At 37.7% G+C, this 27,694-nt stretch overlaps 1 protein-coding gene across 7 annotated transcripts in view; it reads right to left on the bottom strand.

Moving 5' to 3' along the window:
- The window catches only part of tcf12 (transcription factor 12), an 83,440-nt gene that overhangs the window by 49,752 nt on the left and 5,994 nt on the right, over positions 1–27,694 (bottom strand). For 6 of the 7 annotated variants that reach the window (XM_032560606.1, XM_032560603.1, XM_032560607.1 and 3 more), the window contains exons 4-5: positions 21,289–21,362; positions 14,871–14,973 (exon numbers count right to left, since the gene is read on the bottom strand). In XM_032560606.1, the coding sequence (XP_032416497.1) occupies positions 14,871–14,973; positions 21,289–21,362 (177 nt within the window). Of the gene's footprint in view, positions 1–14,870; positions 14,974–21,288; positions 21,363–24,276; positions 24,398–27,694 lie in introns of all 7 variants that reach the window. The other variant, XM_032560610.1, reaches the window with a different exon arrangement.

Here is a 27,694-nt window from a genome sequence, read left to right as displayed (position 1 = left end):
TTTAGATGAAATCCTTCCGGATAAAAAGCCAAGCTGGCCAGTTCTTCATAGATCACATCCTTACTGATCAAAGCGCAGCAGAACAGCGCAGCATGATGCTCTGTTTAGCTCTTTATTTTGATAAAGTGAGCGGCGGTGACCTCATCGTCCGCCGGGATCAATTCAAAACCATTGCCACAAAACTTAGCCAATTAGTGAGCGTGCTTCACTGCCTCTCAGATGCATTCCAAGAGCCTATTTTCCATCCAAAAGAAATGAGTGTATATTCTTTGCTCCAAGGAAAACCAAGACCGTGAAAACAAACACAAGATACTGAATGGCTGTATGCTGTTAATGCAGAAACCAAATGTACTTCACCATGCACCAGCTCACTTGTTTCTCTTTTTTTCTGATTAACTATGTGTTTGGTGTTGATGTCTGGGGCTTATGTTCCCGTCTGATGAGATTCATGGCACATTACTGCAAAACATTATTCCTATAATTAGATCATTACGGGACGCAAAACATAAACAAGAGAAAAGTTTTTAGCACCTCATCACAAGGAGCTATGAATCCATGGAAAAGATTAGAAAATGAAGACCGGGGAGATCTCCACCGTATAAAGTTCAGGATTCGGCCTGTCTGGCTGCGTTGGAAGTAAAATTAGACAGGCTCCATGGTTACTAATACATTCCTCTGGCAACCAGAGACGGCACGGGAACACATCAGATGTACACTCACTCATTCGCCTTTTCATCACACCTTTTAACATGCCTCCTTTTGTTTCCCTTTTAAGAGTTTGTGTACGTCCATTCTGTCAAAGCAGTTTGATGCTTCCCCTCGGGTTTTCTTTTTTTTTCTCCACTGTAAGTAAAAGCTGGCTGGGTTAGAGGTTAGGTCAGCAGCGCGGATGAGGAAATAAGGGGGCGGAGGGGCACTGTATCATATCAGCTTCCTCCCTGCCTGTCGGAACAATGTTTGCAGCTCAGTATTAGGAACAACAGTGGGATAGAGGAGCACGACGGAGCAACAGAACACCAAGGAAACATGGCTATTCTGCCCTGAGCTCCACATCAATTTCTGCGTACAGCCCTCTCAGCATGTGACATTATTCAAAGCAAGATCAAATGTTAATGAGTTCTTATTTGCATATTTATTTTTTTTTCTTTGTTGAAATGTCACTGATTATTACGTACTAGGATGATGAATGTATCTGCTCATGCAGCTTGATGTGTAATTAGCCATTAGGTGAAATGAATAGATCAATTAAAGGCAAGGGACTGGGATTAAGAGAAATCAAACTGGGAAGAACACAGAAATAAGAAAGAGGATAACACATTAGGCTCATGGGGAAATAAACGCCACCGCTTTTATAAATCAGGCTACTAATCAAAACAAGATGGTGCAATCAGCAAAATCACATACATCCAACATTTTGGTAAATATGGTTTTCAGTATCTGGAGCTAAACTGTTTATTTTCTCCAAAAATCCATCGCAACACAGGGGAAAGGGAGAGAGAGAGAGAGAGAGAGAGAGAGAGAGAGGAAAAGTGGATTTCCTGATTGTGTTTATCCCCTCCCAGGATTATCAGGTGCCACGGCTCGGTCTATTTGAATTTTTTCTAACTCTGTAAAAAGAAGGAGGGGAAGAAACGGGGGAGGTGGACAGGGGAAAATGTTTTCGCTTGGCCTTTGCCGTTTTCCGATCCCAACCGCTCTCCCGCCGGTGCTTGTTATTCACAAACGAGGAAAAAAATGCATTACTGCGGACCAGATGGGAACATTCCACATGACCAAACCAATCAATCACTTCGGTGGGACGCAGGTGTGACACAGCCGTGCAGCAACACACCATTTCACAGTCTATCAGGCACAAACACATGGTCACCAATCAATGGCACCCCGAGGACCCACGAGGAGGGGTGCTCCTCTGTAGCCACGCTGGTTCAAAGCTGATGACTTCATAATCACGCATCCATTCTCTCAGAGGAGAAAGGCGATGAGCTCCCTAATAACGTCTCCCAACATGCGAGCGCCAGCTCTGTAACGGATGCTGCCGCCGTAACACGCTCTCCTGCATCTCACGAGCTCAGTGCCATCGTCCCTGTCAAGTTGTGAAATTGCTTTAAAGGAAGAAAAAGAAGGATAAAAAGAAACTGAGCGTGTTTAACAAGCTGCAGAAATGTCTCCCTGTTGGCTGTTAGAATCAGGACGGCATGCAACATCAAAGAATGAGTCAATGTTTGGTATTAGATGCCAAACAACTGTTGAGCAGCAAAACAACGGAGAGCTAAAGAGAGGTGAAGGACGAGGAAGGATGCACACATGGGCTAGGAATGCTGATTCGACTCACAGCACTGTGGGCATATTTTCTTACACAAAATCCCCCACAAACCCTGAGCGCTCTGGAGTTTAAGAGCACAAGGCTGCACTAAATAAAACATCCAACCAGCCAGAAGGGGGGAAACTTTTGATGATCTCTCTATGTGGGGATGGCACAGTGGGAGAGTAAAAACTAGAGCAACCATTGAAGACAGTCTTGCTGGTTTTAAGTTGATAAAAAAAATACAAAAAATCTACCTAACCACCCCCATATCCTTGGCATTAAAGTCTCGCAGAGACGTGCTTCTCTCTTCACTTCCCACACTTTACACTGTCGGGGCTGTGCCAGCGTAGGAGAAAATGTCAGGCATTGTCAAGTGGGAGTAAAGGCGAAACAAATGTTTGCATTTCATTATCCAATCACAATCCACTACAGAGCAAAAAGAGGGGAGGGTAACATTATCTAGTATTTTGCTTGCCAGTACACCCAGCATGTACACAGGAGGACAAGCAGTGGTGGCTGTGGGAGTCGGAGAGGACTGGGAAAGAAAGTTCACCAACACTACCGGACTAAAGTGGTGGCAGTATTTGGTGTAACACAGAGTAAGCTTTACAAAATTCATCCTGTCCAAGTTTTCCATCCTGGACAGATTGATGTGAGGACGTCATTCCCACCTTTTAAAGGTGGAGCTTCAACCCTGTTTAAAAAGTATTTGGGGGAGAGTGTAACCATAAATTTATCATCCCACTTTGTCTGAGCTGGATTTGTCTTAGAGCTGGGTGACATAGCTTAAAAATAAAATCAGATTTTCTTCATGGCAGATACAATTTCTGACTTTAATTAAATAAAAAAATAATGCTTTCTTTTCTAAAAAAAAAAAAAAAAAAAAAAAGCAAATTACAAACTGAAATTTTTTTCAAAAAGTGGCTTTTACTTTAATCATTCTTTCAATAAAGTGGAAAGTAAAGTCTAAATAATACAGGAATAAAGTTGTAATATTGCCAGGATAAAGTCATAATAGCAGATTAAAGATGCAATTTTACTAGTAGAACATCTTAAAATAATGAGAAAAAATTAGTTTTAATAAGGAAAAGGTTAGGAATCTTGATTTTTTTCTTATTTTTTTGTGTTGGCGTTCCAATAAAATTACTACTTAATTCTCCTAATATTATTACTTTATTCTGGTAATATAAAAACTTTATTCCTGTATTACTTTGACTTTATTCTCGTACTAAGACAGTATTCTAGTAACATTACGGCTTTATTTCTGTCATGGAAAAAGAATAAAAATCTTAGCCTGACCGTTATATTTGGTGGTAGAGTTGACCTGGATTCAAAGTCCGAATAAATATAAGCTATAAAACACGTTTGTCAAACAAGATGGCAGCCTAAATTCCTCTATAGGTTACCTGTGTTTATTTATCTTTTCTGTGTTGTACCAACCTCGTCATGATAGCACCAGACTTTTTCCTTCCATTCAACTTTCCGTTAATAGGCCTGGACTCTAAACAACCAGAGTTTAGTAATTACCTTTTATGACTTACTGTGCTTGTGGAGCGTATCAATGACTATCTGTTGGGCGATGTCAGCAGCCTTCCCCATGTTTATGCAGACCAAATTAGGCTTTGTGTATTTAAAACCAGCTTGTATTGGTCTCATGTAATCAAATTTTCTGACTAACAAAATTAAAAGTAATGAATACTTGAAATAGATCGCTCTCTTTTCAGTTTTGAAGTGATTCAAAACTGAAACTACAGAACACTTCAATGATAATATAATTTAATTAGACCCACTGAAAGACTAACTTTAATTATCTGTGGATACCAGATGTACTCAAGTATTTTTTAAATCTTTTAAACTATATGCAAAATAAACTGTTAATATGGGAAGAGCATCCAAAATGTTAGGCTAAATTTAAAGTCCACTGCTAATCTGAGCTATGAATAATTCTCTGTTAGTATTGAACTTGTATTATATGAGCTCCAGCAGTAACACAGGCAGCATGAAGCGAGGGAGGAAACAGGGAGGGGAAGAGGAAGAAAGAGGTAGCTCTTGTAGGTAGAAGCACAACCTGTCTCTGAAGCAGATATTAGGTTTAACTGAACTTTTTTATAAGCCCCATCAGCAGAAAAGTTCTTTGAAAAAAAAAATTAAACTCTTCTTCTAACGTCTATATGCAACTACCTACAAAAATCTAACAAAGATGGCTGACCTTTCCCTAGGAATCCAACTTTCCTTTAGAAAAGTTTAAAAGTATATTGAGAAGAAACTCAAACAAACTGCATTTTCCAATTCTTGTAATAATTTATAGAGTATGGTTCTCTGATCCTTGCAGCTGCTTCCTGAAAGACTGGTTATGTCATCATAACTTGGCTATACCACTGCTGCTCCTCCATCCTCTTTAGAAAGGCGGCCCTTGGGGTATTACTCAGTATACAGCTGATCCTCTACAGCTGGTCAGCCTCGCCAGCCTCACGCTGGGGGCCAGGACCTGAGGACGGGAGGCAGGGGCGGGGCGGGGCCGAGACGGGCTGAGGGAAGCATGGAGGCGGTGCGGGGTGTGGGAAGCATGGGCAGCATGGGGAAGGAGAAATGGGATTTTCGCCCTTTCAGCTCATCTTCAGCTCTTCACGCTTCACTGACCACAGTAACAGATAAGCACACCCAGCAGCTCTGCATAATGAACAGCTACAGCAACTAAACAGTGCTGCATACATCTCATTTGCTCAGCACACATCCCATCTTACACTGTGCCCGTCCTAAACACACACACACACACACATATAGATATATATACACTGCCTGGCCAAAAAAAAGTTGCCACCTGGATTTAACTAAGCAAATAGGTACAAGCCTCCTATTGGATAAGTACTGCATAGGCGATTATCTTTCAGCTGGCAACAAGTTATTTAACCCCAGCTGATGCAATGAGTAACTCCTCATTTCTTAAACAACCATGGCAAAAGACACATCCTGTGGTCGTGGAAAAGACGTTAGTCTGTTTAAGAAGGGTCAAATCATTGGCATGCATCAAGCAGAGAAAACATCTAAGGAGATTGCAGAAACTACTAGAATTGGGTTAAGAACTGTCCAACGCATCATTAAAAACTGGAAGGATGGTGGGGAACCATCGTCTTCCAGGAAGAAATGTGGTCGGAAAAAAATCCTGAATGATCGTGATCGGCGATTACTTAAACGTTTGGTCAAATCAAATCGAAGAAAAACAACAGCAGAACTCAGGAGTATGTTTAATTGTGAACGCAAAAGCATTTCCAGACGCACAATGCGAAGGGAACTCAAGGGGTTGGGATTGAACAGCTGTGTAGCCGTAAGAAAACCTCTAGTCAGTAAGGCTAACCAGAAAAAAAGGCTTCAGTTTGCTAGGGAGCATAAAGATTGGACTCTGGAGGAATGGAAGAGGGTCATGTGGTCTGATGAGTCCAGATTTACCCTGTTCCAGAGTGATGGGCGCATCAGGGTAAGAAGAGAGGCAGGTGAAGTGATGCACCCATCATGCCTAGTGCCTCCTGTACAAGCCTGTGGGGGCAGTGCTATGATCTGGGGTTGCTGCAGTTGGTCAGGTCTAGGTTCAGCAACATTGTGTGCCCAAAGAATGAGGTCAGCTGACTACCTGAATATACTGAATGACCAGGTTATTCCATCAATGGATTTTGTCTTCCCAAATGGAACGGGCATATTCCAAGATGACAATGCCAGGATTCATCGGGCTCACATTGTGAAAGAGTGGTTCAGGGAGCATGAGACATCTTTTTCACACATGGATTGGCCACCACAGAGTCCAGACCTTAACCCCATTGAGAATCTTTGGGATGTGCTGGAGAAGGCTTTGCGCAGTGGTCAGACTCTCCCATCAACAACACAAGATCGTGGTGAAAGATTAATGCAACACTGGATGGAAATAAATCTTGTGACACTGCAGAAGCTTATTGAAACAATGCCACAGCGAATGCGGGCTGTAATCAAAGCTAAAGGCGGTCCAACAAAATATTAGAGAGTGTGACCATTGTTTGGTGGTGACATTTTATTTGGCCAGTCAGTGTATATGATTATTTTAGTAATCCATTATTCTATTGATTATTTTGACCATTTAATCAGACAGAAACAATTGGTACATAGGCCTGTCACAATAAACAATAAATCAATTAATCGCATGATAAATTAAAACAAGCTCAATAATTATCATTTGCATGATTTATTGTTTTTCTCTTTTCTGTCTTCCTACCAAAAACTGAACTGGAAAAATCTTCAGTCTGGTGTTTTGGTATCAACTAGCTCTTTTTTTAAACAGCTACTACAATGGACAGAGGAACTAAGAAGTTCAGGTCATCTTTTTTGGATGAGATCAAGGTGTTTGAGCAAGGTGTGCATGTCACAGCAAACGCTCGATGAGGAAAACGGCAGATCCACACACCCTCTACATCAATATAGCTGCGGACAAGGTCACTGATGCCTATTGTTCTTGAAGGCTGGGTAAGTCGGGCATTCATCGTTTTGTAGGCTACTTTTGAAATCAGTGGGTGATTCCTGTGGTTTGTTGGCAAATGTTTGAGTGTGTCTAGGCCTGATACACTGTACTTGGTGCTAGAGTAGCTAACACGAATAACAGTTTAGTCCAAAGCCTTTTCTGCTAAAATAAAATCTTTAGTGTATGTCAGATACAGACACATTGCATATTGATCTGTTTAGCTAACGTAAGACTGTGTAGCAGACAGGCTTCAAGGTGTAGAAGTTCTGCCATTATGATGCACTTAGCTAACGGGAAGCGTGTGTTTGTGAGACGGCCACGCAATTTTGTTTACAGAGACTTTATAATTCATTTTATTTGGTTTTTTTTCTGTTGTTTTGTTTATTTATTTTGGATAATTAAAATGTCTTCCAGTTCCAGTATTAAATGTTCATTAGAATTTAAGTTTATTAATCTTTGAGAATTTGTTTTTGCATTATTTTCGCTGTTACCATGGAATATTGGTCTCAAAATGGTCTCAAAACAACAATATTATTGTTTATCGCATTAACTTGTGGGACAATTAATCATCCAGCAGAATTTGTTATCGTGACAGGCCTATTATTTTTATTAACCACTTACGCCTTTTATACAATATTAGAAATACATAATAAAATGGAAACAGACAAACTAATTTGTTCTTTAAAATTTAAAATAAACATTTTAATCCAATGCCAAATCATTCCTTTTGTGCATGCGTGATCATTTGTAGCAAAGGATGCATCTCCATCTAAAAAAATACTTCTACATGTGAAAAGCTCTTCAGCTTTTATTGCTGGACTTGGCGTCAATACTGTGTAGGGTTATTATTTTTGTCAACGTCAATGTCAAATTTATTTATATAGTACCTTTAAAAACTACGGCACAGTGTAATACAAGAACGATAACACAATAGTTAATGACAAGAAAAATAGAATTGATTATTATTATTGTTATTAATTGATTAATAACAGGATAGCAGAAGGTTGTTAGTAAGAGATTTTTGTTACCAAATCTGAAACAGGTGAAGAACTGAACACTGTAGTCTGGGAAGAGCATATTTTTTTCATCTTAGATGCAAAACATATACATTTTTTTGTACAATTTGTGCTTGCTTGTTTTTGTATACTCCAACTGATTACTAAATTAGTTGGTAATTATTTCAATAATCGATCCATTGTGATTAATCCAATTAATCCTTTCAGCCCTGATAAATGTGTATATATCTGCAGACTCACATTATCAGCATGTGTTGCCGCTACATTATGTCCTGAAGGCCTGCAGAGTGCACGTGTGTGTGGGTATGAACAGCAGCGAGGTAAAAGGATGCAGCGCTGGCAGCACCTGTGACCCACGCTGCTCTGCAAACTGAGTGCACACCTGAACAGCACCTGGCCACAATCACAGTCTGGGTCTGGGGATGTTCTCCCATGAGACAAAGCATTAGCAGATGACACCTGCCCCAGTAAAAACACACTGGGGATGCCAGTATGATGTGGGATTTGACACCTCGTGCAGAGCTTTGGGGATCAATTAAGTGGAAAAGAAAAAGGAGAGAGGGGAATCTGCAAAGGCTGGCCTGTGCACAATGCAGAATCAATGTCTTTTTTTTATTACTTTTAAAAGAAAACGCCACAGACACAAATGTTTCATATAAAGAAATCCCACTTTTGCGAACACAAATTGTAGGGTAGGTAAGCTTTCCTATAAATAAATGTAAATATATTTATAGGAATTGGTGCAAATCTATGAGACCAGACAGGACACGGCTACACTGTACTGTGTATTATAATACAACAATTAAAAAGAGCAGCTGTCAGTTTACTCTTTAAAGATAAGATACTTCAGCTGACATTTTTATGCACATTAAATTTCAAACTCTACCTACATAAACAGTCTAAACTTAGATTTACTTTTTCTGTCCCGATGTTCCCAGTGCTTTTCTGTAGACTCAGTTTATTGTTTACATGAACCAGCACATCAGCACACATTGGAAGTATTTGATAAATAGCAGTCAAAAATAAATCAGCTCAGTAACGCAGCATCATCAGCCGAGGAATCCTGCTGCACTGTACTGTACTGCACTGAAGTGCCTCGGGAAGCAAAAACCTTTTGTGTTTATGCATAATTTGCAGTTATTGCCTTAAAATAATTATTATATGGAGACAGAAAAGACCTACTACATGCAGTGGTTCCTGTTGTTAATTATCATTAGTGTAATAAACTAAAACATGGACTCTTTGAAACTACAAATACAGTCACAGTTTGTAAGGTCCAATGTAAATCAGTGGCTATGACAAACTTTAATGAGTCAGCTTCTAAATTAAGCCATGCCAGTCAGGTAGCCTTCTTAAGGTCACACGTGTTTGTCTACAGGGCATCTGCATGTGACTGTATGCATGCGTAGATGACACCGCCATAAGCTGATTAGCTTTTATGCAAGACTAAAGCCGTATGAACCGTAGATATGAAGCAGGACAGAGAAACGTGAGTATTAAACAACAACTCAGCAGTTGTGATGTCACGCCCCGAGGCACATGGCAGGAGAAAACGGATGTGAAAAACTCTCGAGCTAAGCAGCGAGTATCCAATGAGAACTCACTTTGTTTTACAACAATAGAGGATAAAGTTGTTGATTTCAGATCTTATTGCAGAACATTTTGAGCATGGATAGCCTGCATGTTTCAATCATAGAAAATAGAACTGTTCGATATGGATTACAAATAAAATCTCAAATCTTTTCGTACCAGAACTGATGTCCGATTTTAACTGGGTTTTTTTTTTTTTGTTGCTTTCTTTTCTAAAAAAATAAAATTACATATGACAGAAAAAGTAGCTTTTATTTCAATTGTCCTTTCTGTAATTTGTCCGACAGAGCACTAGAGCCAGGCTACTAGAACTTTTTGTTTAATTACAAGAATATATAGTCAGAATATTTGTGGAATAAAGACGCAATTTTACAAGAAGAACATCTTAAAATTACAAGTAAAAAACTGTTTTAATTAGAAAAATGCTTAGATTTATCAATGAGTTATCAAGATCTTACATGACCAGCTTGGTCCATGCTGTTTTCTTCAAAATAAACTCAGTCATTTGGTTCGAAATCCTGCTACTGACAATAATTTCATACTGATGTGTAAAAAAAATGAAGTAATTCCTTATCTGTAAAGAATAACTTTAAGGGATGTTCAAAATTCCTCATTTTAATTTTTTGTTAATTTTTGTGTTGGGTTGAGAAAATTACTTTCTTCTTGTAACATTATTATCATAATTTAAAACAAATAATTGGGTGTGCTGTGGTGGCGTAGGGGTTAAGAACAACCCACATATGGAGGCCTCAGTCCTCGACTCGGCCGCCCACTTTCCTATCAATTCACTATCAAATAAAGGCCACTTGAGCCAATAAAACCTTAAAAAAATTAATTGCAGCCTCAATATTTAAAGTCTAAATAAATAAAAGTTCTAAAACTTGCTTATCAATTGGCTTTGGCCATGCTGACATTACTGTGAACTACCGTATTTAGTTACTTTTTTTTGCTTTTTTTATAGTTCGGCGCTGCTTTTCTGTGGATTTTCCTTCAACCACCAGGGGGCTCTTTAGCAGGAAGTGAATCATTGGAAGTCAAAATTGAAAATCAAGGAAGAAAGTGGTCATTTTCATTTAGAACAAGCACATGCTAGCACGAGGGAGAAATGTTTTCAAACTCATACCCCCTCATCAAGGAAACAACACAAAGAAGTTCATATGAAGCAGCTTTTAAGTTGAGGGCTATCGATCTGGCAGTACAAGAGGGAAATAGAGCCGCTGCACGTAAGCTCGACATGAACGAATCCATGGTTCGGCTTTGGAGATGGAGGGCTGCGTCCTTAATGGACCCAAGCTCCGCCCACAACCGACCTAGAAAATCCCACTTGGCCACAAGTCTCACACACAAAGCCTCGCGGCGCCTTGTTTCTATGTCAACATGGCGTCTTCCACTTCGACTGATGATCTGCAGTGTATTTCTGACTCGATTAGTGCATCATTACTACCGGATTTTCACAATATATCAGCTACTACAATGGACTGAGGAACTAACAAGTTCAGGTCATCTTTTTTGGATGAGATCAAGGTGTTCGAGCAAGGTGTGCACGTCACAGCAAAATGCTTTCGCTCGATGAGGAAAACGGCAGATCCACACACCCTCTACATCAATATAGCTGCGGACAAGATCACTGATGCCTATTGTTCTTGCAAGGCTGGGTAAGTCGGGTATTCATCGTTTTGTAGGCTACTTTTGAAATCAGTAGGTGATTCCTGTGGTTTGTTGGCAAATGTTTGAGTGTGTCTAGGCCTGATACACTGTACTTGGTGCTAGAGTAGCTAACACGAGTAACAGTTTAGTCCAAAGCCTTTTCTGCTAAAATAAAATCTTTAGTGTATGTCAGATACAGACACATTGCATATTGATCTGTTTAGCTAACGTAAGACTGTGTAGCAGACAGGCTTCAAGGTGTAGAAGTTCTGCCATTATGCTGTACTTAGCTAACGGGAAGCGTGTGTTTGTGAGACGGCCACGCACGTTGTAGCAGCGCTAAAAATAGAATGGGCATCAGCCAATGAAATGCGGCCCCTGTGGTAAGGTCTATTATTTATTAACCTTGTGAAAAACCGAGAGCAGCGGAGATACCAGCGGCTTATATATTGTATGTACGTTTCCAGTTTTTTTTTTTAAACTTTGTAGATGTGGCTTATAGTATGGTTCTCTCTATAGTCCGGAAAATATGGTACAAAAACACAATGGTTCATTTGTGGAAAAAAATCCAGATTTCCAAAAATTAAATCTTTCAAAGCCAAAAAATTCGATTAATCGATAAAATCAATTACTTGCTCAGCCCTACTAGAAGTGACAAATAATAAAAAGACAGTTGTAAGAAATGCAGATGTTGAATTGAAAAGTTAACTCTTATTTTAGACTTGGAGAGTCTTAGAGACTCTAACCAATTTACTGTCTCCTTCTTTTCTATACAGTCTAATCACACCTGTTACTAACAATAACTTAGAACCACTTCAGTCCTACATAACAACTTTAAAATCAAATTGTCCCTGATCTTGAGTATAAAACAGAAATTTAATGGCATAAGCTACAAGCAGTGGGTTACGCTCACAATATAAATGAGTTAAATGAGCAGCTCTGTCAGGTGTAGCTCATTGCCTGAGGTAATTGCCCAGATTGCCTGAAATGAGCCTTCCCCACTGACTTCCCCATTTCAAGCTGACACCACCAGAAAAAACTCTCAGCGGGTAATCAGTTGTAACCATTTCTTGTCAGTACTACGAACACTTGGCCAACCCTGTGGCTAAATAATTAGAACAAGGAAATCGAGGCCAAACACCCACTAATGAAACACTGATAAAACTACTTTTACAATTTTCTGTTCTCTGATTTTTAATATACAACATAGGCAATGAATATATTCAAATTAAATCTTGTGCTTTTGTTGCACTTAACAGGGGCATTACAGGACTAAAGGTTTGTATGGAAGAGGACTGATGGACCAAACAAAAGAAGAATTGTTCTAAGTTGGGAATTGACTGTTTGACTGTCAATTAATGCGCCAGAGCAGTAAATGTAACATATTTTTACAGGATAAATGTCCTTACCACATATTAATATTAATAATTACTAGATATCCACCAATTAATCAGTTAGAGAGCTAATTATCCCCTGATTTGTCCTTGTCTGTAATCAGCAAGTCAAGACATTTTATTCCCAAAGCGTCAAAAAGAAAAACTCACAATTTTCAGCCTTTCTAAGCTAAATAAAAATCCGATAAAAGAATGAGACCAATGTGTTGATGCATAAATGGACATAATCTTGAAATTCCTTACTTTTCTGCTGGATACAAAAATATTATTTCTAGCATAACTTCACCATTCTGCGAGTTACAGCCCTTAGAAATGTCCCAGTCCTTTAAGAAGAACAACTGGTGAATCACTTACAATTAGATAATGTGAGTACATGTGTGATGACTGACTATAAGTATACAAAACCTGTTGCAAATCCCCTTGAGAATAGCTCTAAAGCATCAAGAGTAGCATGTTTATCATTGTTACGACCAGCTGAGTCACAGAGTTTCATGTGGCGGTGACTAAGACTGCTTGTGATGTTCTGTGTACATGGACATTGAGGCTGCCCCCTACCAGATAGTTTGCAGTGTACACAGAGCAAACCAGTAAGAGCCTACATGTTGCAAATGTAGGTGGAGAAAAAAAATTATACTTTGTTCTTACTTCCAGGCCTGCTGAGAGACCGGTGTCACCAATGGGTACTCAGCCCTGAATTTAAAAAATCTCTCCTTATAAGCTTTTAATGCACACTATGCATAACATGATGCAAAAAATAAGCACTTTATTCTGGAACTCCACAGACCCCTGTAAGCTAATTATCCATTGCCTGTAAATTCTATGTAGTGAGCAAGAAGAAAGAAATGGCTAAAACAATTACAAAATCACATCAGGTTGTTTTTGCATTTTATTCCAGAGGAATTTTCCATTTAGAGTTGTATTTTTAAAAACAAAGGCCATTTATGATCTAGCAGGCTGATAAACTTCACATTACGTAGACCAGTCTTTTAGGTTTGTATCGGGGACTTCCAATCAGGAAGGATACTCTGAATAAGAGGCAGGAAGTATGAAGTATCCCTAAGAGGTTTGCGTCACCAGCCTCAGTTTTGCCTGTCAGTGAACATTTTCCAAAGCTCCTTTATGTTTTTCCTGAATAATTGATCCTGGATGTGGTAAGCGGACTGACAAACATCTGAGTCAACAGCTCGCTCCAGTAAAGTCTACAACACACACAGATGCTTTCAGATTTGAAGCAATTACTTTAAAAGTTTAAAAAGGACCCACTAAATGAAAGTTTCCCTTCTTCTGTGGTAACAAAAACTGTTGCTTGAAACACAACCTACCAACCAGCATCTAACGGCATCTTTATACTGCATGGCTGTGCTGCCAGAAGCACTGTTGAAAAATAACCTTTCAGGCTTAATTTAATGAGAACACAGGGAAGAAAAAAAAAAACGTGATTTATGCAAGTCTCGGATCTTACTCTGGAAAACAATTCAATAAGACTGCAGACTTCTGAGCCTGCGATAAGAAACTGTAATACAAAGTTTACAATCATGCTGTCGAGAACTGACATTTTGCAGCAACAGATCGCATCTATAACCTGCTGCTGTAGAGGCACTGCTGAAGCAGCCACATGATCAATTACAAGAGAGATAATATTTTAGTTCAATTCAGCAGCAGCCATTTGTGAACTAATCACTGTGCTTGAAAACCAGTCTTTAGGGCCATCATATAATGAGCTGAGGCATAGTTAAAGTGTCAAGTGGTTACACATCACACCCAGTAACATACAGCTTTTAATTGCTGTAATGTCAGTGCATGTTGCCACTCAATAACAAAGTGCAAGGAAGGGGAGAAGCTGGCAAATAATTTTGATCAGAGCTAAAAAAGAAAATATGTTGAGGTTGAAAAGGTGCATTATCCAGAGCCTGGTATGGAACATGATGGCCGTTTTGATGACTGGTTTGGCAGCATAGAACGGAAACAATGTTAAAACTACATAAAATGTAAACAAAATCGAATTTATAATCGCATTTATAAAATAAAATTAGATGGTGCTACATGCAGCATTTAAACTTGAAACCTTAACTGAATATCACATAAAAATCATGATGTAAAATGAAGGTGTTTAAATCAACTATTAACCCTACCAGCAGATTTGCTATCAGCATAAGCTGATAGCAAATTTCATGTTTCGGACAGAGCTTCTTCGTCTGACGGAAAGCTATACTGATGGTGTGACTCCTACCCTGGGGGAGGGTCATCACAGAAGGAGGGAGAGGGAGATGAAGAAAAGAGAGAGGGGAGTAAATACTGTCTAGTACCCAAGCAAGGCTTTCAGCATTTCAACCTCCAGATGCATCGTGCATCTTGCACATCACTCAGACCAATGTTTTTACAGTCTAACTCCAAAGGGCATGTGAGGGCTGATTTAAGAGGAGTTGCTTACTTACCAATTATGTTTGAGTTCATAAAAGGTGTTGGGGACAATTCTTCATGGGACACTAATCGGCTGTCACTCATGTGATCGCCGTAATGAGGGCTGTCTGCAAAACCCTGGGGGAGGAGATCAGAGTATTATTCACAATATTGAGCAACTTCAGTGAGCAGCAAAAGGAGAACACATCTGGTCATTAATGTCAATACGCAATCTGGATAATCCTCCAGAAAAAATACAAATATTAGGATTAGCTGGTTACAGCTCATCTTAGTGACATTCAACACTTTTATTTTATGTATTTTACTTGAAATTATTCAATCTAAATAAACGATATTAAAGACAATAAAACAATCAACACTAAAGATTAAGTTTTTATCTTTGTGTGTCTGGCATATTTACTGTGACTTTAGTTTTCTAGTAGAAAATCTACATTTTTAAAGGATGTCAAATATATTTTACGGGTGCATTTCATATGCTCTGATGGCATATTATCACTTTTCTGTAGGGCTGAAATGATTAATTGGATTAATTGTGATGAATCAATTATTGAAATAATCAGCAGATAATTCAATAACCCCAGCTTCAACTGGCTCAGATTCTCTGACAAATATAAAATTAAGCACCTTCTGCTATCCAGTTATTAATTGATTAATCCAAAAACAATCAACAGATTAGCACAAAAGACTGGGATTTTCACATTGTTGAAGGAATTTTACCTGCAGATGCATCCTTTGCTACAAATAATCAACACTAAGGAAAAGCTGCTATCCCATTTTATGCAACATAATGTTTACATTCTCATTTAAAAATGAATCGAATTATTTGCATCTTCTGTACTGCCACAGTTGCATAAAAAGGTTTAAAACCTGCAGAATGTGTCTTTTTTTTTTATATCCGATTAATCGTCAGAAGAACTGATTATTAAAATAATCTTTCTACTTTTTTGGTACAAGATATGCACGTACTTTCATTAAGACTTATTTAATGAAAACCTTATTTTACTGCTTTACTTCTACTGCTTACTGCTTTTACTTACTGCTTTTCTTCTTCATCTATCCTTCATCCATCAGTTTATTAAGAGCAAAACAATCCCCATTACCCAAACCTGTATTTGAGCCCTACGTATTTGTGCTACCTCTATGCGTATCATGAGACACTGTTGTTTACTGGAAGGGGGAAAACACAGACAATGTTTCCTGACACCTGCAGCTTATAAAAATTGCCTTATTCTCCTGCAGTTTCACGCAGCCTTTTCATGATAGTTATCAGCATCTGGGGCTTAGGTCTAAATATCGGTCACAGTGTGGTCTTGGAGAACTTGGGGTCCCATGTAATAAAAGATGCTTCGTTACAGAGTTAATCCCAAACCCTGTGAAAATCCTCCAGTCGAACGCATCTTCCAAAACTACATTAACTTTCACCAGACGGACCAAGCAGCGTACGCTTGCATTTCTATAAAGCTCTTTTTTTCCCCACCAACTCGTAGTCTTTGCATTCAACATAGAGTAAAAAAAAAGAAGTAAATCTTATTATCTATCTTTTTTTTGTGAGTGGATGGTGATGGAGTAATTTCAAAGGCATCAAAGTGTTGTGCTGCGTCGAGGGATTCCCTATTGTGCTCCTGCCAGCCTGCACACTCTGTTAATCACACCATGAACCGACTCAATAACAACAACAGCCCCGTGAGAAGCTCAAGCAAACTAATACACACACATGCACACCCCCTCACGCACACACCGCTGAAAGAAGGAAGTGAAAAACATTTCATCTTTTCAACTGCAGAACAACGAGCGAGTTTTGTGAATTAAATTAGAAGGTGAACCCCTATTTCATTTTCCTTCAGAGGAATCAGATTTTATTACCAGGAGGATGGGGTTCATGGAAATAAGCCCAGTTGGTCACGTAAATTTGTAAAATCGCACTTCAGATAAGACTGATGTACTACTGAGCAACTATACTTGAGATTGAACACCAAGGATTCATCAACGGGAGTCAACAAGGAAAGTGTTGCATGTTTTGGTTCACAGATGAAATGGTTTTCTCCTCTTGAGGAAGAACCAACGGGTCGAGATTTGAGTGTTTTAAAATATTTTGTTTTCAGTGCAGCACAAATTATTAATTGACCAAGGAGACTATGTACATTACATATCAGAAGTTTGTAAAGTTTGGCTTAAGTTGTCATCCAATGAACCTCTAAATAAGCTTTTTTTTTCTGATAAACTCTCTAAATGGGTTTCTTAGGGTTTTATCCATATGTTTCTGGGAGAGTTGTAACATTTTTGATGGTTTTAGGCAAAATATTACAGAACTAAATAAATTTACACTATAACATCAAAATTTGCACAGAAACATGAAGAATGAAACCTAAAAAAAACTATTTAGACAATTTAGGGATTAGTTGCTCTTTAAAGTTAGAGATAATTACAGCAAAACATAATACAGACAAGTGACTCGACATAATAATCTTGTTTATTTTCTTGCAAAGTATACCAGTTAAAATATTATCCTTTAAGTCTTTTGGGCTTTTTTGGGGGTTATTTTTTGAAGCATTTAATTGATTACCAATAATCCAAACTAGATTATCTTAATGTTAATTAAAACCGAACTTTGAAAGATGCAACAAAGGAACTGGAAAGCTCTGAGTGCGGCATCCAGACGGTTTGTGGTTTGCATGTAAAGCCAGTAGCAAACATTAGCTTTACCCTCTGCAATAAGAGACAAGAACATACAGTACGGGTAAAACTGAAATGTAATATTTTTAAAATATGACAAACACGAGGAGCCATATCACATGGTTCACCCAGAGGCAGAAGAAAAAAGCTTGTCTGCCATCATCAGCAGACAACCATAGAGCAAGAAGGGTGAAAGTTCACCTTTAAGGGAAAGGTCAAGCTAATTACAAAATCCACAGCAACAAAGTTATGACATCACTATTAGCTGTTAGGACAGCTACTAAATAAGTGGAGTATGATGTTTATTAAATCTCATTCTTGCATTTTTCTTGCTGTATTGTTTGGTGGCTCTTATTGTTGGTCTGTTCAGAAGAAGCATTGAACATGCTATTGTACTTTGACATTAAATATTTAATTTTCATTACACTATTCTTTCTTTCCTTCTCTTTTGTAAAAACAGGCAATGTTAAAAATAACATGGATTAAATTGAGTTACGGATTACACTTCAGTGACATTTTTTCAGTCTGTTTAACCAGCTTGAGCTTCACATGTGAGCTTAAATTATTACATTGATTAAAATCAAAGCTTTGTTATCATCATCATCATTTATAAATTCTGCGATATCTAATAGCAAAAACCGATTAATGCAAATAATTTAAGGTAAAATTCTCCTGGTATTTAACATAAAAACAAATATCCAGAGAGTGTATCAGCATCCTGTCTGAAACACAAAGATACCACTGTGTGTTTTTTCTACATTAACAGTCTTACTGCTCTGTGTTTGCTGCTTTGAGTCAGTTAGATCATCAATCACAGGTCCCTCATCATTCCCAAACACTGGTGGCCTACATCTATCCAAGACACTAACGCATCCTGTCATGGCAGCCACGGGGCTGCGTTTGCACTACTGGCTAAATAACTGTCAGATAACTATGGCAGCAAGCAGGCCAGAGCTCACGCCTTGCTCCCCGATCACTCACCACACTGTTTAAACAGTCATTCCTTCACTCTGGGCAGTATCCCAGGTGAACGTGTGGCTGCATGCGGCTCCTTGGGAAGTCATGATATGGTCGTGATGGATGCGCGTGGGGTCGGGTATCAATTGGGGCAGGGCACGTGGGAGAAGGGGGGTTGTCGTGCGGTGGCAACGGGCACAGCCCTGCCTGTCAGAGCGCCAGTCTGCAGCCACGGCTACCCAGGAAACAGCGGCTGGCTGTGAGCCAAGGTCAGCGCGGCAGGTCTCTGGACTGTTCACAGTCGACTGATCACACATTCATAGCGCACCAGCAAACAAGCTCAGGGACAAGACTGAATTCCCTTTGTAGCAGACTGAAGGATGAGGCACGCAGAATTTCTTCCACAAGCCTTGGACACATTTAGTGAATAAACCGTAAATTGATTTTCTTTAAAGTTTTTGATTCTGTTTTTTTAGTAAACAGAAAGAAGTAATAGGCACGGCTTCACTTTGTAGAGAAAAATAGTGACTTTTTTCACTATTTTTGGTGAAAATAAGTCGTTATGACCTCTTCTTATACAATGAAAGAAAAGAAGAAAATGTGAGGAAGGTCTTAAATATTTCTTAAGAGAAATCTTAGAAACTTAATAATCTCTGAAAACATTCAGAAATATGCAAATTATGCATCGACTCAAACTAGCTGAATAAAATGCCATGTCCTAAAAATACCTGAACAAAATAAGGCAAGCAAATGCAGCAACCTGTTGTAAACAAAGTATGAGATGTTCAGAGTAGGGGGTGTTTGGTTTGGAAACATCAATAAATAAAATCTAATTATTCACACAAACCTTTTGCAACTAGAATGATTCTAACCTTTCATTTCATAATTTTTATGTAAATTATTGATCTTGTATTATGCTAGGTGAGTTCTCAGGTTAAACTGCAAAGGTAATTCAAGCAATTCTTTACCTTAATAATATCTAATGACTTTAATCAATTCAATAAGGTAATCATAACCTTGAAACAGAAATAACTAATGTTAACATTTGCTTTTCAAAACACTAATTGGCAAAATTTACACTAAAATTCTTTAATTCAAGATAATGAGTTCTCATCCCTATTTTGGAGTGAAATGAGATGCTGTGGCTTGACCTTAAACCCTCCAATGTGACACAAGCAACGTAAAAGACTCATTTATTCATGTATGTATGGCTGGATGGTAAGGGTGGGCAATGTGAACTTAAAAGTTTTATATTATATTGTGATGATGATAAATGTGGAGATAAATGTTATTTGTATCACTTAACTTCACACAGAAGCTGTATTAAGCGGGTTTTTACATTTTTTGATGCTTTCATTTAACAAAAAGTAGAGAACCTTGTTAGTAAAGCTAACAATCCTGACAATATGGACAATTTTGGGGGTTTCAAACATTAACTGTAATTTATCATTACAACAATAAATCAAAATTCTTATCATTATAAGTAGTATATCACAATAAATAATAAACGATACAATAAATGTCCATCCCGAATGGATGGACAAGATAGTGTTAAATAAAATAGTAAAAAATAGCTTTATATTCAGGTCTGTGTGAGGATAAGGATGTGCAGCTGTTTCAGAGAGTGCATGCAGGCCTTATGGATGTGCAAACAGCTGTCTGCTGGCTGACGCCGTGCGTCGTAATGTCAGAATCACTCATTTATATGCACCTGGAGCGAAGATATCTCAAGCTTCTCTGTCTTCTAATTCAAATCAAGCCGCCTATGTTACCATAGCCTGTAGATGTTCATTCGGGAAGGGCACCGAGAAATAAACAAGGTAACGCAGGCCGAGTGGCTCTGACATTTAGCTGAGTTCTAATAGAAAGTGACAGGAGATTGACATTAACTGGAATTCATACAGGGCATCGGGAACAGCCAACGTGTGAGAGACAAACAAACAGGCAGAGCTGTTCACACTTGCTCATACAAACACTCAGAGCTTCTTATTTAGACATTCACTCCCAACAAAGTTTTGATTTACAGTGAACCTCTATGTAAAGTTGTTATAATCACACAAATATCACGTTTAAACTGCACGACGTTTTAATGGGACGTTTTAAACTGGGTAATATAAATGTTTACACTAAGAAAGGTAACACAGTTTCAAAAGATAAAAACGGGATAAATCATAGTTTATTCAAAATAAAAGCTGCATAAAAATCTGAAACACTTCCGCAAATGCTCAGGAGGTAAAAAGCTTGTTTTGACTGTAAGACGTAGAACATCTTTCCTCATAACCAGCGAATGTTTAGGTTTGCATCACTTTGTTGTACAAAAAAAAGAAACTGCAGTTTCTGTAGTTTTAATCAGACTGAACAAATGTTCAGTGTTTCAGCCAAACAATATTTCTCCAGGTAATATTTGTTCCCTGTTCAATATTATCATCAGATATATAAGATGTAGGTTTACATTGCTTGTGAGGCAAAACTGAATTTAGGAGGAGCTAAAAATGAAATTTTAGGTGCTACATGAAAACCACTGATCACCTACCAAGAACTGTAATACAAAAATGTTTTTTGTGCTATAAAAGAGAAAAATAACATATTTTCTTTTAAATGAAAAGAACTTAGACATTTTAAAACTAATGAATTCACTCTGCCAGAGAGAAATGTGTCTGTAACAGGTCAAATAACACAACAGGCTCTGGAAAAAGGTGAGATAAAACATTGTGAATTCCCCACTTTGATGTAATGAGTGTTAAATGATGCGCCGTGGAGCAGAAAGGCCACTCAGAGGCATTAGATTGTGGGTCATCTTACCCGGGAGGATTCATAGGAAGGGCTGGACTCGCCACCTGGGGCCCAAGACGCTTGGTTGGTCCGCTCATCCATACCTGTCAGAACAAGAGATGCACGATTCAGTCAGCAAGTCCCCTCAACTCTCACAGTTCAAACTACATTTACAAGTCACTGCTTCACACTTTAAATGAATGTATATAAAGAAAAACAAACCATTCTTCACAACAGGCTAGTTTTAGAATTGTACATTGTGTTTATAAGTGTATACTATAGATTTAAAGACAGACCAAAGCATCTGATCTAATAATAAGAAAAAAATAAGTTTACTTTTTAAATCGTCTTAATGAAGATGTAGGTTGTTTTCAGGTAATCTACAACACAAACAACTAGGGGATGTTTAATTTTAATGTCACAGAAAAATTAACGCACACAATTCCATTTCACAACCTTAAAATTTGATATCCTTTTTTAATTTTCAATGATTGGTTGAACAAAAAATATCAGCATTTGTTTGCAGCTTATAAGAAATATTTAATAAACTTGGTGGAAAATCCTTGAAAAATGAATAGCAAGCTTTAAAAAGTGGCAATCCTCCAGGTTAGTAGATATTTACTAGGGCTGCAATGATTCCCTGAGTGATTCGAGTTCCTCGATTATTAAAATTCCTTGAGGAAAATGTATCTGCCTCAAAGATTCGTTAAATTATGTATTATTTAGCACACCGTGTTCCAGCTGGATCATTATTTGTGTTGGACAGCTCTTTCACTTCTGCCTGAGTTATTGCTAATTGCTAGTAGGATGATGTCAAATTTTCCGGGTTTTCGATATTTCTTTGGGGACAAATGAGCATTCCTACAGTGCCTGGCGATATGCTTGGAGTATTGGAGAGATAGAGAGACAGAGACCCGATTACTCAATTAATTGTGAAAATAATCAATAGAGTACTCAATTACTAACAGTGATGTCAGTAACGCGTTACTTAATAAGTAACAAGTGATCTAACGCGTTGCTATTTCATATCCAGTAGTCAGACTACAGTTACTTATCAAAATCATTTTTCGTTACTGTGCGTTACTATTTTCTTTTGGAATTTTATTTTATTTCCTCTACGCGTCTTGTCGAGTGATCGCCGTTTTTGTGCGACAGTATCAGCAGCGACAGAAACGTAAACGAGGGAGGGACGAGGGAGATGCGCATTTTGTTGGCAGAAAAACAGGAACTACTTTGAGTGGGATGGGGGGGTTAAATCCTTCTTAGAGTTTTCCAGACAATAGTGGACCACAACAAACATGCACAAATTACTAACGTTTTTTTTTTTTTTGTACTGTAACCATTTAAAAAATCTCCCCTTCAGTTCAACCTTATAAGTGGAGACACATTGTTGATGTTACCATTATAAAATAGTTTAAATTAAGTATTGGTAAAGCTCAATGTAATTTTCACAGCGTTGTTGTTAGCAGCTGATGAAAGTAACTAAAAAAGTTACTTTTAATGTAACTTAGTTTCCAAATCAAGTAGTCAGTAATCTAACTGAGTTACATTTTCAAGGAGTAATCAGTAATCCAATTAAAGTTACTTTTTCAAAGTAACTATGCCATCACTGATTACTAAAATGTTCTTTTACAACAGCCCTAATATCTGAAAAAATACCAAAATAATGTATTCAAAAATGTTACCAAGCTCTTATGCTTAGGTTATTTTATATAAATTAAGTAATTTATTACATAAAAAATCTCCTGCTTTATGTAAGTGACTGGTATTAAACACTCGTCTCTTAATGGAAAGGTTGGCCCAGTTTTAGAGATGCACTGATAATGTTTTACCCATTTCTAGTTGTCTGAAATTAAACCTGTCAATTTTGTTTTGCCAATTCAGTTTTTTAAAGTAAATTTTAATTACATTTGACGATGTTGGTTGTTGTTCTTACAGGCTGAAAATTATGAAAGTTTTTGATGCATTTTTTGAAAATGGAAACAAACTCTGGATTTTTGTTTCGTTATTCCATCTGCCAGTAACCAGTTAGAGCTTATTAGTGGAGAATTGTTGTAACCCTGTTATTCTGTTATGTTGCCATCAATACATAAGAAAAGAAATGTGAAAATGTAATATCTTCAAATGTTCCAAAGTTACAAGATCTTGTTTATTTAACTTTAAATGCCTCGATGACTTTATTGCTACATATGCTCCAAATGTACCAAAAGGCAACTGGATGATTTGATGCAGGCCAGGCTAAGCACCTGAGAACTGAAACATGATAAAACTAATTCTTCAGACGAACAAAAACCTCCATCTAATCTTTCAAAAGACAAACAGAAAAACGCAAAAATCAATAATGCCAACCAAACTGTCAACCAAGACCATCTGGCATATGTTGAAAAATATAATATCTGGTATTTACAATCTAATTTATGTGATATAGCCATTAAGAAATATTTGATGCCTCGCTTCTTCTTGCTGTTTAAAACAATATTGTGCTGCAGTATCAACAAAACCGCAGCAACAGAGCATCTACATTTATCGCGTTATTGATTATCCCTCTTGTAATTCCATCTGTCTCTGTAGAAAGCAATATAATATGCTCTGCTTCAAGTTCAAATAAAGAAAATCAGATTTCAAAAAATGGGTCTATTTGAAAACAATAATACTGAACGAAGCAATTTTATTTAATTTTATTGTGTATTTTTCCAATTCAAGTTTCACATATTTTACTAAGACTCCTCAACGCAACAAGAATGACCTTGTTATGAAAAAGGTCAAATGAATAAAGCATTTAAAAAAACTATTTACTTGCAATCAATAATCATAGACTACAATGTGTCCACCTATTTTTAATTTAATGAGAACAGAGAACCTTTTGAGGTATGGTTACAGTAAACATACAGAAAAATTCAAATTTCATGTTATTACTGTTAGTCATATTTTTATCCTCCTTGATGGAAATAAGTTCTTCACAAGAAATTTGTAAAGCTAATTATACACTTGTGCAGAAAGTTGGTGACATTTCACTACCCAGAAATCACGCTCCAGTGAGCAGAGCTGTAGATTTGAAGTTTCATCCTGACAAACACGATGCTTTGCCGCTTGCACGCTGTAGATTCGTTTCCTCTTCTGCACCGCCTCTATGGAAAAACTACACATGTAATTTTATCTCACTTTCTGAATTTTGGTTGAGATGTTTTACATTTTTAGCTCTGATACTTGTGTAACTAATTCAAGCGCTCCCATAGGTATTCGAGCTATTTCATTGTGATGCATTTCAGCCGAACTGAGAACTTTCACACACAAACTGCAACAGCGGTCAGTGTTTGCAGTCTCACCTGACCCCTCTCTTCACGAACCCATGAGAATTAGAGCAAACAATGAAAGCACTGGACTCAATGAAAGAACAAGGACTTCAGAAATCCAAGCTGCTGTTAGCATTCCTTAAATAGTAGCTGATTCCTAGAGAGCCTAATAATAAGAATAATCTCAGATGTGACCAAAAAGAAGAAGAAGCTACCTCTATGTTTCCTTTGTAAAATGTATTTGAATGTTTTTATTTCTCAACATTTGCGGTGAGAATCCTGTTTCATAAAGTAATTGTAGAAGGGAAATGACAAAGAAAGCCCATAGGTTGCCTCTCATAACTGATTGCTCTCTGCTGGACCATTAAGAAACAGCTGCACCCTCTCAAAACCCGGATTCAGCAAGAGCTTTTACAACAGGAAAACAGAGGCGGGTTTTGGCATGAAAGGGAACATTTCAAAAATATGAACTACAATACAACGCTATGCGACAAGGCTGAAACTCCACAGAGCATCAGCTTGGTCATCAGTGGAATAAATCCCCTCAATGTCAACTATTTATTATTTAAACTGGGAATTTTCTCATTTGACATAATTGATTTCAGCAGATATGAAAACTGGGCCATGCAGCTCTAGTTGGGGTTTTTTTTTCCTGTCATTATCATTAATGCAAAAACTTCAAAAGGGCTGAAACGATTAATCGGATTACTTGTGATTACTCGATTATTGAAATAATTGTCAACTAATTTACTAATGAATCCATTGTTAACCTGAGTACACATACTTAAAAACAGTCATTTGAAGAAAGAACACATTCAGAGCTGTAATTTAAACAATATGTTTAAGACAAAAACATGTTTATCTGTAGATATGTTTTAGTCAAAACTTCTCAAGTGTTAGTTTCACCCTGTTCAGATTCACTAAAGGAATTGTATTTTAGGCAATAACATGTTTATTTTCTTGCTAAAAAAAGAAATTGAGCTATTTGTCTCTTTTAATGTATTTCTAATTTGTAAAAGAAAAGCCTTAAGTAGTTAAATGAAAAATATGTACAACGTGCCATGTTTTTATCAGATTATTTGATTAATCCTCAGACTAATGCACAGATTAATAGATTACTAAAATATTTGTTAGTTGCACCCCTAAACTGTACTCCCAAAAAAAGAGATAAAATAAATGGATTTTTACATTTTAAATGTATTTTTTTTCTTTTACATTAAGAGTGAGCATTGTAAGATAACATTAAAAACATTTTTCTTTGTTAGTTATTAGGTTGAAAATTATTTTAAAAATAAACAAAAAATAAATACTCCAGATGTTCAAGAACCATCCAAAACTGCAGCAAGTATTATTCACACTTGTCAACAGTAACAACTAGTTAACAGAGGCATATCTGGTCATTTACATTTTCTGCAGTGAAACGGATTCAGAAACTATAACTTACTCCTCTCAACTGAACCGGTCCTGGCTACATCCCAGTCCAACCACTGAGTGAATATGCCCATCAGACAATGTCTGAGTTTCTAACAGACACACATTTCAGAAACATCCCAAAAGTAGAGCTGGCCTCTTCAAAAAATATGATCTATTTCTGATTGATGCAGCATCGAGCTGACGAGCCGAGCAACGAGCGAGGCATGGGAGCAGGACGGAGAAACCAATCAAGTTTAGAAACAAAACAACAAGGCCAAACTCACAACTCTCTGTCACATACACTGATAAGCAAAACCCACTGAACTCTGTCCATCAATAGTTGATGACACACAGTGGGTGCAGCATAAATAGGTTTGATTTAGGCGCCTAAATCTTGTTTGAATTTCACTCGGATTTCTCCGAGTTGAAAACTGATTGACCTTTAGCAATCCGATCTACTTACTTAACACTGAATATAACCTTTTTTGAAAAATGTCAATAACCCATATCAAGTGTGCTTTAGTTATTTTCTAAGATTTCTGAAACTGCGGGTACATCTGATTTGCTTATCAAGCCTGATCTTTAACACAGACTGTCACCACTGTTAGTTGCAAGTAATCAGATTTTTAAGTAAGCTAATTTGTGAAATCTAATCTGAATGGCAATTCAAACTACCTCCACATGTGATTTTCATCTGAATTACATTTTGTGGATGAGCGCATGAGTGCTGCAGCAAGAGGACAACTTTTGGATTATTGAGGATTTGTTTATTTGATCAAATCTGTAAATAGAAATGAGAAGAGAAACTAAAAGTGTCTCTGGTATTTACATTGCAATATACTTCTAGTGATAAATGTTCAATAGTTATTTTTGATCTTCGCAGACCAGGCTTTTTATTTTTTATATTCTGATACACAAAGCTGCACATAAAGCGAGGCAGGAGTGAGGATCTGTAGGACTGTGGTCAGGAATGAGTTACACACAACCAACCAATGCATCACTATGCAGCGCTGAAAGAAAATTAGCTACTTCACAATAGGCTCATCAGGTCTGCATCATCAACACAGCTGGAAGGGAGAAGCGATGAATCTCTGTTAGAGCCATTTTCCCAATCCATCTTCTCCAGCATAATTTTCAAGGGTCTTTGCCCGTCCCACTCTGGTTCAATTATCAGGCTATGCCCAGCTGAGATGCAATAATCCAAACCTTCATTCCCAGCAATTTCCACACTCGTGTCTGCACACTCACTTGCCTTAAGTTCACTAGCACTTATATAGGTGCTTCTTCCCTAACCTTGAAGATCTGAGAGACAGGCGCTCTGACTGTAGTCTGAAGGGGGGATTTACCCTACACAGGCCCTCAGTACTGGAATATTCAAATGAAAATGTGTGCAGATGCAATCTCATTTTAGCCTCCTGAAATTAGAATCCACTCCAGAGGTAAAGTCGTGTAGGGGCCAGTTTGTTGAAATCTGAAATACTAGGCAAGGAAGAAAAAAGTCCAGCCTGATTCCAGACTCGACTAGTACTTATCCGTAAAACGTGACACTAGGGTCATCTTTTAAATGCAAATCTGCAATCTAGAATTTCTATGACGCACTAAATTTTCTTCTCCTTGATGGAAAAATGCTTTTCTATTTTAAAATTGATTACAGGTGTACCACTTTATGCCAAACTGTCAGAATATGAGGCACTAGTTCAGAAGGTTTCAATGCATTGTATATAACATAG

Source organism: Xiphophorus hellerii, chromosome 4 (assembly GCF_003331165.1).
Source record: "Xiphophorus hellerii strain 12219 chromosome 4, Xiphophorus_hellerii-4.1, whole genome shotgun sequence".
Lineage (NCBI taxonomy): Eukaryota > Metazoa > Chordata > Actinopteri > Cyprinodontiformes > Poeciliidae > Xiphophorus > Xiphophorus hellerii.
Note: the sequence above shows the minus strand (reverse complement) of the source record. Positions and strands in the feature narration are given on the sequence as shown.